The sequence below is a fragment of the Chiloscyllium punctatum genome, chromosome 24 (genome assembly GCF_047496795.1).
Source record: "Chiloscyllium punctatum isolate Juve2018m chromosome 24, sChiPun1.3, whole genome shotgun sequence".
NCBI lineage: Eukaryota > Metazoa > Chordata > Chondrichthyes > Orectolobiformes > Hemiscylliidae > Chiloscyllium > Chiloscyllium punctatum.
Genome location: NC_092762.1, coordinates 42,002,879 through 42,019,535, shown reverse-complemented (window position 1 = coordinate 42,019,535; position 16,657 = coordinate 42,002,879). Strand labels below are relative to the sequence as shown.

Genomic DNA, 16,657 nt, shown 5'->3' with positions numbered 1-16,657 from the left:
AGGCAGGAAACAATTCATCATTGAGAATCCCTGCGACTGCACATGGACATGAGCTGAGTCTGTGGGAAGAGCATTTGGAACAAGATCCTTTTAATGCTAACAGAAAAGTGGATAGTCTTCAGTAAAACAAACATTGGGCTTAAAAAAAGATCTTTAAAGTTGACCTTGAAGGAAATTAACATCTCAATTTGTCATGGAAATTCTTCTATGACTTTGCATATTTGGCATCACACATGGTGACTTCTTGTTCATAAACATTTCAAAAATTAACAATCTTTGATAAAGGAGTAATCTCCCATATGATGTAGATAAATAGAATATGAATTATTTTTGTAAAAGCACAGTCCTATTTCGAGAAACTGTTATAACACTTTAGAATCCTGTTACACTTGTTGACCAGTTCCTGGTTTTGGAGCTCAAAAAGGATCTACAAAAGTTGTCCTTGCCGTTTGTAATTTGATACCAATTTTGAGAATGATGATTCCTATCTGCCAGCAAATCTCAGAACAGAGACAACAGCTAAAAAGGAGGGCGGTTGGCATAAAATATTCAGCAGAAAGCAACGTAGAGTTAACAGGAGGGGGAGGAGAGTCAAAGGGAGATGGGGTGAAACCCTTATTTTTTAAAAAAAGGGCAAAAATTAGTGTGCAATCACAGGGAAGCAGGAAAGTGATTGCATGGTGACCAAAGCTAGGACCTGAATATTGAAGAAGATTTGACATCTTGTAAAGATTGGAAGTTGGAAAATTGTAGCAGGGTAGCTCTGTTAATGATAATGTCTTTAGTACAGTAGTGAGAGATGGCCTTAGCTGGAAAGAGCAAGGTGTAGAAACAGGTTAGGTAGAAATAAGAGATACGAAAAGTAAGAGGTCCCTTAGACTATGACATAGCAGCAGAAGTGAGCCATTCAGCTCATCAAGCTTGCTGCAACTTTCACTGAGATCATGGCTAAGCTGATAATCCTCAACTCCACTTTCCTATCATTTCTGCATTACCCTTGGTTCCATTTCTGATTAAAAATCTGTCTGTCTCAGCCTTGAATATACTTAATGACTCAACGTCAACAGCAGTGATAAAGAATTCTATAGACTCACAACCCTCAAAAGAAGAAATTCCTACTCATCTCCTATCTTAAATGTGCAATCCCTTATTTTAAGATTATGTCCTCTGGTCCTAGGCTCTATCACAAGAGTAAACAATCTTTCCACATTTACCTTGTCAAATTCTTGAAGAATTTTGTAATTTCAATAAGGTTGCTTCTCATTCCATACATTCCAATGAGTATAAGCTCAATCTACTCAACCTCTCCTTAGAAGACAGTCCTTCCATTCTTGGTACAAGCCTACTGAACTTTCTCTCGGCTGCCTCCAATACTTGTAGATCTTTCCTCAGACAAGGGGCCTAAAACGATTCACAGTATTCCAGCTGAGATCTTACTAGTGCCTTGCATAGTTTTACTTAGCAAAAGCTCCCTTATATATTTCATTCCCTTTGAAATAAAGGCCAATATTTCATTTGCCTTCCCTATTACTCACTGAACCCGGATGCTAGCTTTTAGCAATTCATGGACAAGAACTTCCAAAACCTTCTGTGCTATAGCTTTCTGTAGCCTTTCTCAATCTAAATAATATTCAGCTCCTCTCCTCTTCCTGTCAAAGTGCATAACCTCACAATTCCCCACATTATAATCCATCTGCAGTCTTGGTTATAGTACATTCACTTTCCCCATCCAAGTCATTAAATAATGTATTGAAAGTATCTGTGGCCCCAGCACTGATCCCTGTGGCACACCACTAGTCATCAGCATGAAAATAGCCCCACATTAACTCCCTGCCTTCTATTAGTTAGCAATCCATGCTAATATACTACCTCCAAGTAGCTGAATATGTAGCATCTTATCAAATGTGGGAGTAGTTTATCTGCCCCCTAATCAGGAGCTTTTTGTGGGACAGCATATACAGTAGGAAATAAATGGGGCATATAAGAAAAGCATTGTAATAATTACAGATGACTTTAATCCACAGAATGTAGTTGGGATAATTTCTTAGAACTGTACGTTCTATTACCAATGATGAAGCAGGTTATTGTAGATTTGTAATATGCAATGGACAGATTAATTAATATCATCATATAAAGGAACATTCAGGTGACAGTGTGGTAAAATGTCATGGTCAGTTTGAAGAGGAGACATACAGGTGTAACACTCATGTTTTAAACCTGAATAAAGGTATTTATAAGGGTATGACGTTACACCTGTCTCAAGTAAACTTGGAAGCTAGATTAGAAGTAGTACAGTTGTAGTGGCAGACTTACAAGGAGATATTTAATAACACTTAAAGATTTATTCCAGTCAGAAAGAGAAACTACTTGAGAAGGATGCATCATCAAGGAATCTAGAGCTCTCATCAGATTGAACGAAATGTTTACAAATCTGTAATCTTTAAAGCTAGATCAGAAGAAAATAAAGAAAATAAAGGGGGAAGACCACAATATGACAGAAAGCTAGCTAGTAATATTAAAAAACACAGATAGTTAGGGTTTCTATAAGCGTTTAAAGAGAAACAAGTAACTAAAGCTAGTGTTGGATCTCTAGAGAGAGTTTGGGGAATTTATAATTTAAAAAAAAGGAAATGGTGGTTTTGAATAGGTATTGTATGTCTATCTTCACTCAGAAAACTTTCCAAATATACTTGAAAATCAAAAGGTGAGCAGGATAGAGGAGCCTAAAATAATCTCCATCAGGAAAGAACTTCCAGGAATACCTATTAGACCTAAAGGCTGCAAGTTCCCAGAGCCGGATGGCCTGAATCCCAGGGTCTTAAAAACTAGTTGCTCTGGTGAGAGTGGGTGCATTGGTTGTAATCTTCCAAAATTCCCTAGATACAAGAAGGGTCACAGCTGGTTAGAAGATAGCTTTATTCAAGTAAGGTCAGAGGCAGAAAGCAGGAAACTGCAGGCCAGTCATAGCGTCATACAGCATGGAAACAGACTATTTGGTCCATTTAGTCCATGCTAACCATGTTCCCAAACTAAATTAGGCCCAAACTAAATTGTCGAAATTTGGCTGATATCCCTCCAAATCTTTCCTATTCATGTACTTACCAAATGTCTTTTAAATGTTGGTTCTACCTGCATCCAACACTTCCTCTAGCAGTTTATTACACACACAAACCACTCTCTGTGTAAAAAGGTTTCTCCTCATATCCTTTTTAAAACATTCTCCTCTCACTTTAAAAATGTGCCTCCTAGTTCAGAACTTCCCTACCCTAGGGAAAGGATCCTTGCTATTCACCTTATCTATGCCCCTCATGATTTCATAAAACCCAACCTCCTATGCTCCAGTGTAAAAGTCCCAGCCTACTTTTATAACTCAAACCCTCCATTCCTGACAACATCCCACTAAATCTTTTCTGAACTCCCTCCAATCTAATAATATCCTTCCTATAGCAGGGCAACCAGAAGTGCACAGTACACCAAGGTCCAGTACGACCTCAACACGACGTCCCAACTCATACGCTCAAAGATCTGAGCAATGAAGGCAGGCGTGCTAAATGCCTTCCTAACCACCCAATCTACCTGGGACGCAAATTTCAAAGAATTATAACCTGAATCCCAGGTCCCTCTGTTCTACAATGGTACCCAAAGTCCTACAATGGGATTTCAATAAATGTAACCTGAACTGCAATTTATATTTGGTGAGAGCCTAGGCTTCAGCCAAGCAAACTCCTGAAAAACCATCCCATACTAAAACATAGAACGCCACTAAAATAAACGTACCAAGTATTCTGAGGGGCTCTTGGATAAATTCACTATTGCTTACCCTGATCTCTATCCAATAACTTCCTACTGCAATGGTGCACCTGTGTGACTGTCCATAGACAAAACCATGCTGCTTCATGGAGTCTAATAGGCTGCTGGCACTCGTTATGAGCACTCACATAAGGACTGGCACCAGTGGACACCCAGTCCAACTCAAAGGGAAAAAAATACTGCAAATACTCTTTTGACATATTCACAAAGTAATAACTTTGGAGATAAGAAAATACATTCACGATTCAGTTTGAAGAATTCCGCAGACCAGAACTCAAATAAAACTACAAAAGTCTTCTTAATCTGAGGCAAGATGAGCCAAAAGCAAACTACAGGAAGAGAAGTTTAGAAACATTAGCCATTTGAACCATTATCAATTAGTTAGTATAAAAGCAGAAGTAACATTCAATAAAAGATTACAGTTTTATAACTTATCCAGTTTTAAAATTTGCATTTATGTAGTGCCTTTCACAACCTCAGAATATCCCAAAATGCTTTAAACCAAACTTAAAGCTTTGGAAGTGTAGTCACTGTTGTATTGTAAAAAATGCGATATTCTGTTTTCACACAGCAAGCTCCCACACACTGCAATGATATAAAGACCAGATGAGGTATTGATGAGTGGATAAATATTGGAGAGGTCAACAAGGTGCACTCTCTGCTTTTACTTGAAGCATGGTCATGAAATTGTTTGCCTGAGAGAGGACCCAGTTTATTGCTGCATTGGAAATAGAGGTGGCGCATCTGCTGGGCTCGGAATCAGAGCAGTTACACTAAATCATTGGTCACTGACTTGGAAGACCACATCACAAGCAGTTTCACCTTCGGAGGCACGTTGGCTCAGTGGTTAGCACTGCTGCCTCACAGTGCCAGGGACTCAGGTTTGATTTCCACCTCTTTGTGGAGTTTGCACATTCCTGATGAAGGGCTTCTGCCCAAGACGTTGATTTTCCTGCTCCTCGGATGCTGCCTGACCTGCTGTGCTTTTACAGCACCCCACTCTCCACTCTGTTCTCCAGCATCTGCAGTCCTCACTTTCGCCTATATTTTCCCTGTATCTGTGTGGGTTCCCTCCAGGTGCTCCGGTTTCCTCCCTCAATCCAAAGATGTGCAGGTTAGGGTGAATTGGCCACGCTCAATTGCCCATAGTATTACATGCATTAGTGGAGTAAATATAGGGTGGGGAATGGGTGTGGATGGGTTACTCTTCAGAGGGTCAGTTGGACCTGTTGGGCCAAATGGCCTGTTTCCATACTGTAGAGAATCTAATCTTAAAAAAAAACAGAACATAAGAGCATCAACAGCAAATCTACTATGTCCCCAGAAACCACGCTTTTCAGACTTGGTGATCTTATGAATTTTATAAAAGTCCTAAAAGAAGCTGACAGGATGGGCACCTGGAGGAAGCCAACAGTCATGTAAGTTAGGTTACATGGTCCCAAAAATTACTTATTTTAACATCTGGTATAGGGAAATAGCTAGAATCAATTATGAAGGAGGTAATAGCAGAATAATTAGAAATTCATGTGACCATGCAGTGTCAACATGGCTTTGTGAACGGGAAGTCATGTTTATCATAGTTTTGTTGATGAAGTAACAAGCACGGGAGATGAAAAGGAACTTGTAGATGTGAATTTTCAAAAAGCATTTGATAAGGTGCCACATCAAAGGTTCCTGTTTATTCACCTTGATGAGAACACATGATTTGGTAGGTAACAAATAACCATGCATACTTGGTTAGCGAACAATAAGCAGAGTTGGGACAAATTAGTCTTTTTTGAGCTACAAATCTGTAACTCATAGAGTGTCACAGGGATCAGTGCTGGACTTTAACTATTTACAATATATATCAATGACATGGACAAAAGAACTGAATGCACGACTGCTAAATTTGCTGACAAAACCAATATAATAAAGAAAGTAAATCATCATTGGGTCTCCAAAGGGATGCAGACATGTTAAGCAAGTGGATAAAGGTTTTACAAGGTGGACAATAATGTGGAAAAACATGAACCTGTTCACTTTGGCAGCAAGAACAGAAAACCATGAAGAAAATGAAGACTATGAACCTGGTGAGAGAGATTTAGATGTCCTGAAACGTGAATCACTAAAAATTAGATTATAAATGCAGAAATTGATTAAGGAAGCAAATGGGTGTTATTGTTTATCAAAAGTGGAAATGGAATATAAAAAGTAGGGAATTTTACTGCAGCTGTATATGGTCTACAGACACCACATCTGGAATACTGTGTACAGTTTTGGTCGCGTTTGAAAAGTGATATACATCCAATTCCATTAGAAACAGTTCAGAGAAGGTTTATTTCACAATAAAAGGTGAACTCATTACCCATTAAAGTTTTGAAGAACAAAAGGTGATCTTATGAATTATATAAAAGTCCTGAAAGCAGCTGACAGGATGGGCACCTGGAGGATATAGTCTCAGGCATACTCTCTAAACTACAGCATTTGTTTAGATGAGCTGAGAAATTTTACAAAATCAATGTGCCAACAAGTTTATGAATAAGAATATTAAACAGACCAGCTCTAAAGGCATTCATTTTATTAACAGTTTAAAAAAGAAACGAGCTAGATTCTAAGAGGAAATAGATGCACACTTGCAATGCAAAAGCATACCAAGGCTATGGGACCAAGTGTTGGAAAATGGGATTAAATAATTACGTTTGTGTTTCTGACTGGCACAGATCTGTTAAGCTGAAGCGCCCTTTTCTGTGCTGTAGACCTCTATGACCCTAAGTAGAGATTCTGTCTTAGAACATGGATATCCAGTGAAGATCCATTGATTGTAATGCTAGTGCCACGTGGGAGCATCAAGACATTTCATATATCTTGATACAGTGGATGTGGTGTACTGTCTGTGCTCGAACTTAAGCTCAGGTCAGGTACAAAAAGTTGAGGTGGAAGCGACAAGGAAAGTTAGACTGGTAAAGAAAGAAGGATCAATAAAGTGTGGTGCTGGAAAAAGCACAGCAGGTCAGGCAGCATCTGAGGAGCAAGAGAGTTGATGTTTTGGCATAACCCTTCATCAGGACTGGGTAGGGAGAAAGGGACTAAGAAATAAATAGGGAGGGATGGGGCTAGGGAAAAGGTAGGTGGGATGGTGATAGGTGGGTGAAGGTAAAAGGTGATTGTGATAGGTCAATTGGAAGTGTGGAGCGGATAGGTGGGAAGGAAGATGGACAGGTAGGTCAGGGCAAGTGGGCGGATCTGAGTTGGAGGATTGGATCTGGGATGGGATTGAGGGAAGGGGAGATTTGGAAACTGGTGAATTCAATGTTGAGACCGTGTGGTTGTAGGCTCCCGAGGCAGAAGAGGAGGTATTTCACGAATATAAGAACAGAGTGGAGTTAACAAAACAGGGATTCCAAAAGTCTGTCCAATGTGTCCATTAGGGCTGGACCCTTCCCAAAGCAAGTAATACTCCTTGTAGTGACCAAGACTGGTGTGGTTATATTCCCTAATGACCCTTTGTGAAATCCCATCTGAGAAATCTTGCCTATTAATTCCTATTAATTTGCATGTAACTGGGGGTACAGAGGAACCTTGATTATCTGGGCAGGAAGTATTTCGCTCGGTTAATTGAATGCCGGATAACATAGTTTAGCTGAGCATCGGGACCTTGCGATCTTGTTCAGATAATCCGAAATTCGGATAATTAAGATTCCTCTGTATTAAGGAGGACATCTTGCTGCAAAATGCTGGATTTGATTTTTGAATGAAACGTCTGAATGATAAAACTAGACAACATTCAGTAATCGCCAGGGACCTGGATTAGATTCCAACCTCAGGCGACTGTCTGTGTGGAGTTTGCACATTCTCCCATTGTCTGAGTGGGTTCCCACTGGCTACTCCGGTTTCCTCCCACAGTCCAAATTAGCTGAATTGGCCATGGTAAATTGCCCATTGTGTTCAGGGATGTATAGATTAGGTGCATTAGCCCACAGGAAATGCAGGGTTACAGGGATAGAGTAGGGGGATAGGTCTGGTTGGGATGCTGTTCAGAGGGTAAGTGTGGACTTGTCGGGCCAAATGGTCTGTTTCCACACTGTGGGAATCCTATGACAGCTCGCCCATCTTAGCAGTGAACCTGTAAATTCTCCACTCTGAGTGTCCGATTGCTTTTGAATGATTCAAATTTCGCTTCCATTACTCGAGCTGAATACCATTCTAATAAATAGTCACTCTGCAAAGAACAGGTTCATAGCTTCAGCCCTGGACCTACTTGTTATCAGTTTGTACCAACAGTCCAATGTCCTGTAGTTATGATTAAATTTGATTAGCTATTTCAATTTCATTTTAACATTACATATAGCATTAACAAATCCATTAAGGTCCAACTTATTTATCTTCTTTTGAAGTTGAAGAATTGTGCAGCTTTCCATCACAACTCTGGAGCCAGGACCATTGGCTTTTCCTGACTCTAACAAGGCATTGATGCCTGTGTCTTAATAACTAAAATTGAGCGTAGGATTCACAATAAAGTCTTAAAGCAGAATACAGCTTCAGCACCATCACTAGTTCGATTGATCTGATAATAACACTGCGTTAATTTCCTTCCTTGCTACATTGCAGTGTATGAACATAGCCTTTCCAGTTCCCAAATCTTCTTCAGTCTCTTCCCCCGAAAGTTCAAAACTGACAAGTCAGTCTTCCATCTTTTCCTTCCACTATACTGCATTTATCAGTAAGGGGGTTTTCACCTGCTCATAGTTGTGTTTACATGCAAATATTATCCAGTTATTCTCCAATTCTTCAGCTGTCTCACTAGTTTAACGTAAAGAGCTCAAAGGAGAGGCAACTGTCAGCTTACAAACCTGTAAAAGGACCATTTCAGCAGGAACTGGCGGGCAGCCTTGGGGAAGCTGGGGCTGCCTTCATGTGGTTTCAGGACTTGATTCACTACATTATCAAGCCAGGATGCCCATTCATCGAGAGAGCTCTGCTGCTGTAGAGTCATCTTAAAATCCTGCTCCAGTCGCTGCACCATTCCCTCTTCACATTGACAAACCCAGGACGCTTGTTCCTGTTACAACAAAATCAAAGAATAATCGGCCTGCTATGTTGCTCAATCATTGCTGGCTTGACTGTATTTTCTTCATTCCTTTTACAATGTACATTTCTCTATTCTCTTCCCATATTGTTACACAGAATTACATGGTACATACAACACGGAAACAGGATAATTGGACCAAGCAGTCATCATTGCCAGTGCTATGCTTATTTTGATGATTTTCCCATCTTTCCTCATCTAAACTGGTCCTTCTCTTCTTCCTCTCGTGCTTTTCTAATTTCTCCTTAAATGGAACTATTCACCTCGACCACTTGCTGTAGTAGCAATTCCAAATTCTCATCATTCTTTTGGGTTTTTCCCAAATTCCTGATCAGATTTCTCTGTGTCTTTTGTATTGGTGGCCTCTAAATGTGCTCCACCGCTCAAGAGGAAACATTCTCTTCATATCCACTCCATCAAAACTTAATCCTTCTTTAAATCAACCTGCAGACTTTCCTTCTAAGCCTGTCAATCAGTTCCAGATAGATTTACTCGCACATTTCTGGGATCATCCTTGTAAATCTTCTCTCCACCCTCTTCGGTCTTTTTATTCTTGTTATAACATGGTCATATAACTGCACACACAACTCCTGGAGTGGTCTAACTGAGGCTCGATGTAGATTTAACATAACCTCCCTGCTTTTCAATTCTATCCCTCCAGAAATATGCCTGGCCTGGTTTTATTTTGATGGCTTTGCTAATCTGAGACACAACGTGAATGCTTGATGTATTTGTACTCAAAAGGTACCTACACAATATAGGCTCTCACCTTCCAAATTTGAAGTGATCTCCCTGTTCATCATATCAAAACATTTATTGTGTGTTGGATTTCATTTGTCAATTATTTGCCTGTTCTGCAACTTTATTAATGTACTCCCGGAATTTGTTGTATTCTACCTCAATATTGACTGTCCATTATATTTTCCATCCCTGCTGTTGCTCTCACTGGTCTATGACTTCCTAGACATCTTAAATAAAGGAATTACATTAGCCATTCATCAATCTTCTGGAACTACATCTTTTTCTGATTTATTTTAAATCTAAGTAGTAATGAATGCCTTTGCCATCTCAAGAGTTCTCATATACTTTTAAAGGACACAGATTCAATTAGCTGAACCATATCTTTATCCTTTCATGCTTGTTTTGTTTATTTAGCATATTCCATTTTTATTCTAAATGCACTTGCTCATGGCAATGAATTGTGAGATGAGCAATGTCTAACTATTCCATCTCCCTGGTAAAATATTAAATAATTATTTAATATTCCTGTCAACACTCTGCCATTACCCATTGTACTATTCTGTCTATCATTTAACAGCCATAATGTCATCAACAAATCTTTAAAAAAAACTATAAAATAACTTTTTACTTTGTTTTATGCTCCTTGATTAAGTTCACTGTTTCTCTTTGCTGTACAATTGTCTTTTTGATTTGTCCCTGATTGTGATCTCTGCTGTCTATGTGCTTAATAGATGCCTCTTTCTTAAACGTTAACTATTGCCTTATGACTAAAGTCATTCCTGGAATTAATGAGTGATTGGTTTCTTATCTCCATTTAGTGGAGTATACTTTTCTTGTCGTCATCCTACATCACTGATTGCTAATATTACAGAAACATAGAAAATAGGAACAGGAGTAGGAGGTTCAGCCCATCCAACCACCTCCACTTTTCAACATGGTCACTGCTAATCATCTCTCTCGATGCCATACTCCCCCTCTCTCCCCATGACCCTTGTCATCTTTAGCCTTGAGGAATCAATGTGTTTTTTTAAAGAATATATTGTTAATAAGTTGAAGGCATACACTGTACCTTCAAGAGTGTGTGAATGCTGTTCTGACAGAGCTTATAAGCACCTGTGTATATGACTAGATGACAGTCCCAGAGTGTACTGGAAAATTGAAAGTATGTAACATTTGGCTGTGAAAAGGATACCTGAGTCTTGGTAGCTGTTTTGACAACAACTCTCATTTAACCAATTAGTTAAAATATGCCCCAGGACACTAAAACCCAATCGAGTTTGAATTTATTGTTTTGCCAACATCGAACCAATGAGACAATCCGATGTTGGGGGGGGTATAAAAATGCAGACATTTTGAAAATTGGTCAGAGAGCAACTGCTGTAGAGAGAGAAACCCATCTAACATCTTGCTCTTAAAGAAATTAGTAAACACTCTCTATCAAAAGGTACCTTTTCATGTGAAACAAACTTGCAGTAAAAAGAAAGATGACCCAGGGAGATGAGCAGCTGGAAGAATGAAGTCACAAAAGACAGAGACTGTATGGTTTTGAAATTAAATTGATGTTATTTTAATAAGTGTCTTATTGGGACAGCATATTGTTATAGAGTTGGAGGCAGATGGTAAGCAGTTAAGAGAAAGAGAGGCTTAGAGCTGTGAATAGTTGTGAAATGTTCACTTTTAGAGTTAAAAAAAATTGATGTTATTTTCTTTAAATAGTAGAATTTGAGAGCTCTCTATCACCCAAATTTTAACAGATTACGAGGCGAGGCAAGCTTTACTGGTTGGTTTAATTAACAGAGGGGTTCACCTCCATGTCACAACAGTATACACTGGCCATTTAGACACAGTGTCTACAAGAGCAGGTCAGAGACTAGAAATACTACAGCAAGTAACTCACCTCCTAATTTGCCAAACCCTGTCTACCATCTATAAGGCACTAGTAAGGAGTGTGATGGAATACTCCCCACTTGCCAGGATGAGCTCCAACAACACTCAAGAAGCTTGACACCATCCAGGTCAAAGCAACCCATTTGATTGGCACCATATCTACTCTCTGCACCCTCAATGTTCAGTAGTGGCAGTGTCCACTGCAGAAAGTCATGAAGGCTCCTTTGATAACACCTTCCAAACCCAGGGCCTCGACTATCTAGAAGAACCAAAGCAGCAGATGTATGGAAACATCAGCACCTTCAAGTATTCCTCCAAGTTATTCAGCATCCTTATTGGAAATATGTTGCTGTTCCTTGAGTTTTGCTGGGTCAAAATGTTGGAATTTCCTCTGTAACAGCATTGCGGGTCCACCTACGGTATATGGACTGCAGCAATTCAAGAAGACAGCTCATCACCACCTTCTCAAGGGTAACTAGGAATGGTAATAAATGTTGGCCGAGTCAGCAACACTCATATCCCACAAATTAATTAAAAACAAAATTAGTGACCACCTCTATAGACTTCTGTGGCAGAAAATTCCACAGGTTGACTACCCTCTGACTGAAGACTTATTCCAGTTTCAAATGACCAATGTACATCCTGAGACTGTAACCCCTTGTTTCCCCCATCTAGGGCAAACATGCTCGCATTGGTGCAAGTCCATAAAAGATTCATCAGGTTGACCCCAGATATGGAGGAATTTTTGAACAGGAAAGGTTAAGAAGGTTGGATTTGTTGTGGATCTAACTATTGGAGATTCGGTGAAGACCTTATTGAAACATAATATTCTTAGGGCTTGAAATGTTGTAACTGCTTTCTTTACACAGATGCTGCCACACCTTCTGATGTGCTCCAGACTTTCCTATTTCATACATTCTTAGGGGCTTGGCAGGATAGACACTTGTGGAAGTGTCTCGGACCAGAGGATATAATCTCAGAGTAAGGAGTCATCCTTCTAAGGCAGAAGTTAGGATGAATATTTTCTCAAAGATGGTAGCGAATCCATTGAACTTTTCACTGAAGGTTGTCAAGGCTGGATCATTAAGTATGTTCAAGGCTGAGATAGACTGATTTCTAATCAATAGGGGAATTAAGGATTAGGGGGATAAGACAGGAAAGTGAGCCTGAGATTATCAGATCAGCCATGATTCCATTGAATGGTGAAGTAGACTTGAATAGCTGCTTCTACATCTTAATGTCTTATAAAAATAGCAGAATCTTCGGTCTTTTTCTTCAGTTGATTTATTAATAGCAAACTAAATATGATGTGACAAGAATTTGCATTTATAACAAACAGAGTCAATGGATACTATCTACCTGGACTTCCGGAAGGCCGTTGAAAAAGTGCTGCACAGGAGGCTGTTGAGCAAGATAAGGGCCCATGGTGTTAGAAGCAAGGTACTAGCATGGAATGAAGATTGGCTATCTAGCAGAAAGCAGACAGTGGGGTTGAAAGAGTCCTTCCCAGGACAGCAGCCAGTGACTAGTGGTGTTCCATAAGGGTCGGTGTCAGGACCACAACTTTTCACTTTACACATTAATGATCTAGATGAGGGAACTGAGGGCATTCTGGCTAGGTTTGCAGATGATACAAAGATAGGTAGAGGGACAGGTAGCATTGAGGAAGTGGGGAAGCTGCAGAAGGATTTAGAGAGGTTAGGAGAGTGGGCAAAGAAGTGTCATATGGAATACAATGTGGTAGTGTGAGGTCATGCACTTTGGTAGGAAGAATTGAGGCACAGACTATTTTCTAAATGGGGAGAAAATTCAGAAATCTGAAGTGCAAAGGGACTTGGGAGTCCTGGTCCAGGATTCTCTTAAGGTTAACTTGCAGGTTGAGTTAGTAGTCAGGAAGGCAAAGACAATGTTAGCATTTATTTTGAGAGGACTAGAATATAAAAGCAGCAATGTATTTCTGAGGCTTTACAAAACTCTGGTCAGACCACATTTAGAGTATTGTGAGCAATTTTGGGCCCCATATCTCAAAAGAATGTACTGGCCCTGGAGCGAGTCCGGGGACATTCACAAGAATGATCCCAGGAATGAAAGGCTCAACATATGAGGAAAGTTTGAGGACTCTGGGTTTATACTTGATGGAGTTTATAAGATGTGGGGGAGAATCTAATTGAAACTTCCAGAATATTGAATAGCCTGGACAGAGTGGACATTGGGAAGATGTTTCCATTGGCAGGAGAGACGAGGACCCAAGGGTATAGCCTTAGAGTAAGGGGAATGAAGAAAAATAGAAACGTCTTCAGCCAGAGAGTGATGAATCTATAGAATTCATTGCCACAGAAGGCTGTGGAGACTAGGTCATTAAGTATATTCAAGACAGAAATAGATAAATTCTTGATTGTCAAGGGGATAAGGGTTATGGGGAGAAAGTGAGAGAATGAGATTGAGAAAATTATCAGCCATGGTGAAGCAGACTCAATGGGCCGAATGGCCTAATTTCTGCTCCTGTCTCTTATGGTCTTATATTTCAAAATTAGCAGCTTATAAAGGCATTGCTGATGTTGCAATACAGATTACATACAGGTAACATAGTTAACACATCATTTGAACAAGCGTGGCACCAAACTGGAGTAAATGGGAATCGGGAGAAAGCACTTTGCTGTTTGGAGCCATACCTGGCACGAAAGAAGATAGCAGTAGTTAATGCAAGTCAATAATTTCAGCCTCAGAAAATCACTACAATAGTTCCTCAGGGCACTGTCCTCGGCCCAATCAGCTTCAGTTGCTACATCAGTGACCTTCCTCCAAGTGAGTTGGAGCTGGGCAGTAAACGAATGGGTTTTTTTGGGAGAGAGGTAAAAGCAGACATTTTGAAAGGAAGAGGGATAGTTCTTGAGTGGAGTATAGTAAGCATAAATAATAAAGAGATTGATGTATCTTATGGAAGAGAGGAGAGGGGATAATATATGCAAGACAAACCACAAAATTAAGGACAGGCTAAGTGAAGGCCAGGGAGCAGAGAGAGGACTATTGATAGAGGTAGCTGAATGGATGGTTTCAACCTTGATAAATCCATGACTTTAAAGCAGCTCAAGGAAGGACAATAAGTTTGATAAAAAGCTTATGCAAATTAGCAATCTGGCTGACAGGTCTCACCTGCACGTTGGCAAAGTCAACACGGTTGAGGTCACTGAGCATCTGATTGATTTGTGATGTATTCTGCAGCACAGCTCTGGCTGCCTGTGCCAGGTGATTCAGGGAGGTGTACCTGCGCAACGTTTGGGCAAAGGCACTAACTACTCCCACCTTAAGAAAGAACACAACAGATCAATTAATCAATCAGCAAAGTACAAATCACTTTGTATCACAATCAGATCTCCCAACACCCATATGGCAAAATCTTCAGTTGGAGAAAATAAAAGTTCCAAATAAACTAAATTAATGGCCAGTGTGAGTTAACCCATGCAAGTAATTTAAGCTCAAATGAGTGAACTATCAAAAACATAAGATAATGGATGTGCCAGAGAAAATGAGTTGATCATTTTACCATGATGGTCTGATCTTTCCTCGGTAAGACTGATGTGTTAAACAGCTTCAATTACAGACTGCATTTAAAGTGGTTACACTTCCTGCATTACAATTAAAAAGAAAGACTTGAGTGCAATGGTCAGTACCTCTAGATCCAAAATAAATAATCAGGTAGGTCAGTAATTTCATCCTCAACATCGATTGCGAGTTGAGAAACTTTGATCCAAATAATTAGAGCCACAAATTTTGGGGTTTCTCCAAAGAACTGCTTCATTTAGAATCACTGGTCTCTCCTGTAAATGGACCAGCATATCCCCTACGATCACAGGTTTACCTTTACTGCCCAATAGCTAGTCATATGACAGCATACTCAAAGCCATAACGATGAAATTCAATAAGTCTCCTATGTACCACTACATTCATTCCTTCAACCTTTCAAAAGTTATATGATAAACATTTACTGAGGCAAAATCAAATTTTGTGACAGCAGGCTGACTCAAGAGTGTAACATTTTAAATAAATCTCACTTTTTATTTTCATTCTTGCCACCTCTTGTGAAATGGCAAAAGTATGCTTCAATATCTCTTATTCAAGAAAATGCTCTCTTCTGATCAGAAAAATCTGATTGTTTGGCCTTTGTAATCAAAGTATTTTCATATTGTTGATCTAACTTCTTTACTGATGAAAGCAGACCAACAATGCATTCTCGTCTGTCCTTTCCTAGTTAAGTAGAAAGCCAACTGATTGTCTACTGACCACCCTCAAGGTCAGTGTCCTTGGACTGACAAGTTTGAACTGCCAAACAAGGAGAATATCAACCCTGCTATGTGCAGGCTCTTGCTGAGTTCAAGCAAGCACAACCACCCCAATAACTGGGATTAATGTTTTCTGGGAACCTCTATCACCATTAGAATAGATGCTGTATTGGAATTCTAGTCCTCAGCCCAAAAATGATTCTGTGGACGAAAGAGACTCACGGTTGGTGGGTTGCCTCCAGGGTCTGTGATGTCCCAGATCTTGTCTTTGGGGTCCTGAGGGGAGAAGGTGACCAGCCCCAAGTCATGGTCCACATAGGTACCAATGACATAGGTAGGAAGAGGACTAGGGATGTAAGGCAGGATTTCATGGAGCTAGGGTGGAAGCTGAGAGCTAGAACAGAGTTGTTATTTCTGGTTTGTTACCCGTGCCACATGATAGCAAGATGAGGAACAGGGAGAGATACCAGCTGAACACGTGGCTGCAGAATGGTGCAGGAGGAGGGTTTCAGGCATATGGACAATTGGGGCTCATTCTGGGGAAGGTTGGACCTCTACTAACAGGACAGTCTTCACTTGAACCACAGTGGTACTAATATCCTGGGTGAGAAATTTGCTGGTGCTATTCGAGCGGGTTTAAACTAGTTCAGCAGGGGGATGGGAACCTGTGATGTAGTTCCAGTGCACAGGAGGATGTGAGTTGGGAGGACATGGACAGGATTTCAAGGTCACAGGAGTGTGCTGGCGGACAGCAAGCTGGTTTGAAGTGTGTCTACTTCAATGTCAGGAGTATCCAGAATAAGGTTGGTGAGCTTGCAGCATGGATAGGTACCTGGGACTTTGACATTGTGACCATTTCAGAGACATGGAT

The 16,657-nt window shown here is 40.1% G+C and overlaps 1 protein-coding gene across 4 annotated transcripts in view; it reads right to left on the bottom strand.

Moving 5' to 3' along the window:
- Positions 1-16,657, bottom strand: part of rfx2 (regulatory factor X, 2 (influences HLA class II expression)) — a 138,526-nt gene that overhangs the window by 8,767 nt on the left and 113,102 nt on the right. For all 4 annotated transcript variants that reach the window (XM_072593708.1, XM_072593709.1, XM_072593710.1 and 1 more), the window contains 2 exons: positions 14,660-14,809; positions 8,643-8,851 (listed from right to left, as the gene is read on the bottom strand). In XM_072593708.1, the coding sequence (XP_072449809.1) occupies positions 8,643-8,851; positions 14,660-14,809 (359 nt within the window). The remainder of the gene's footprint in view (positions 1-8,642; positions 8,852-14,659; positions 14,810-16,657) is intronic.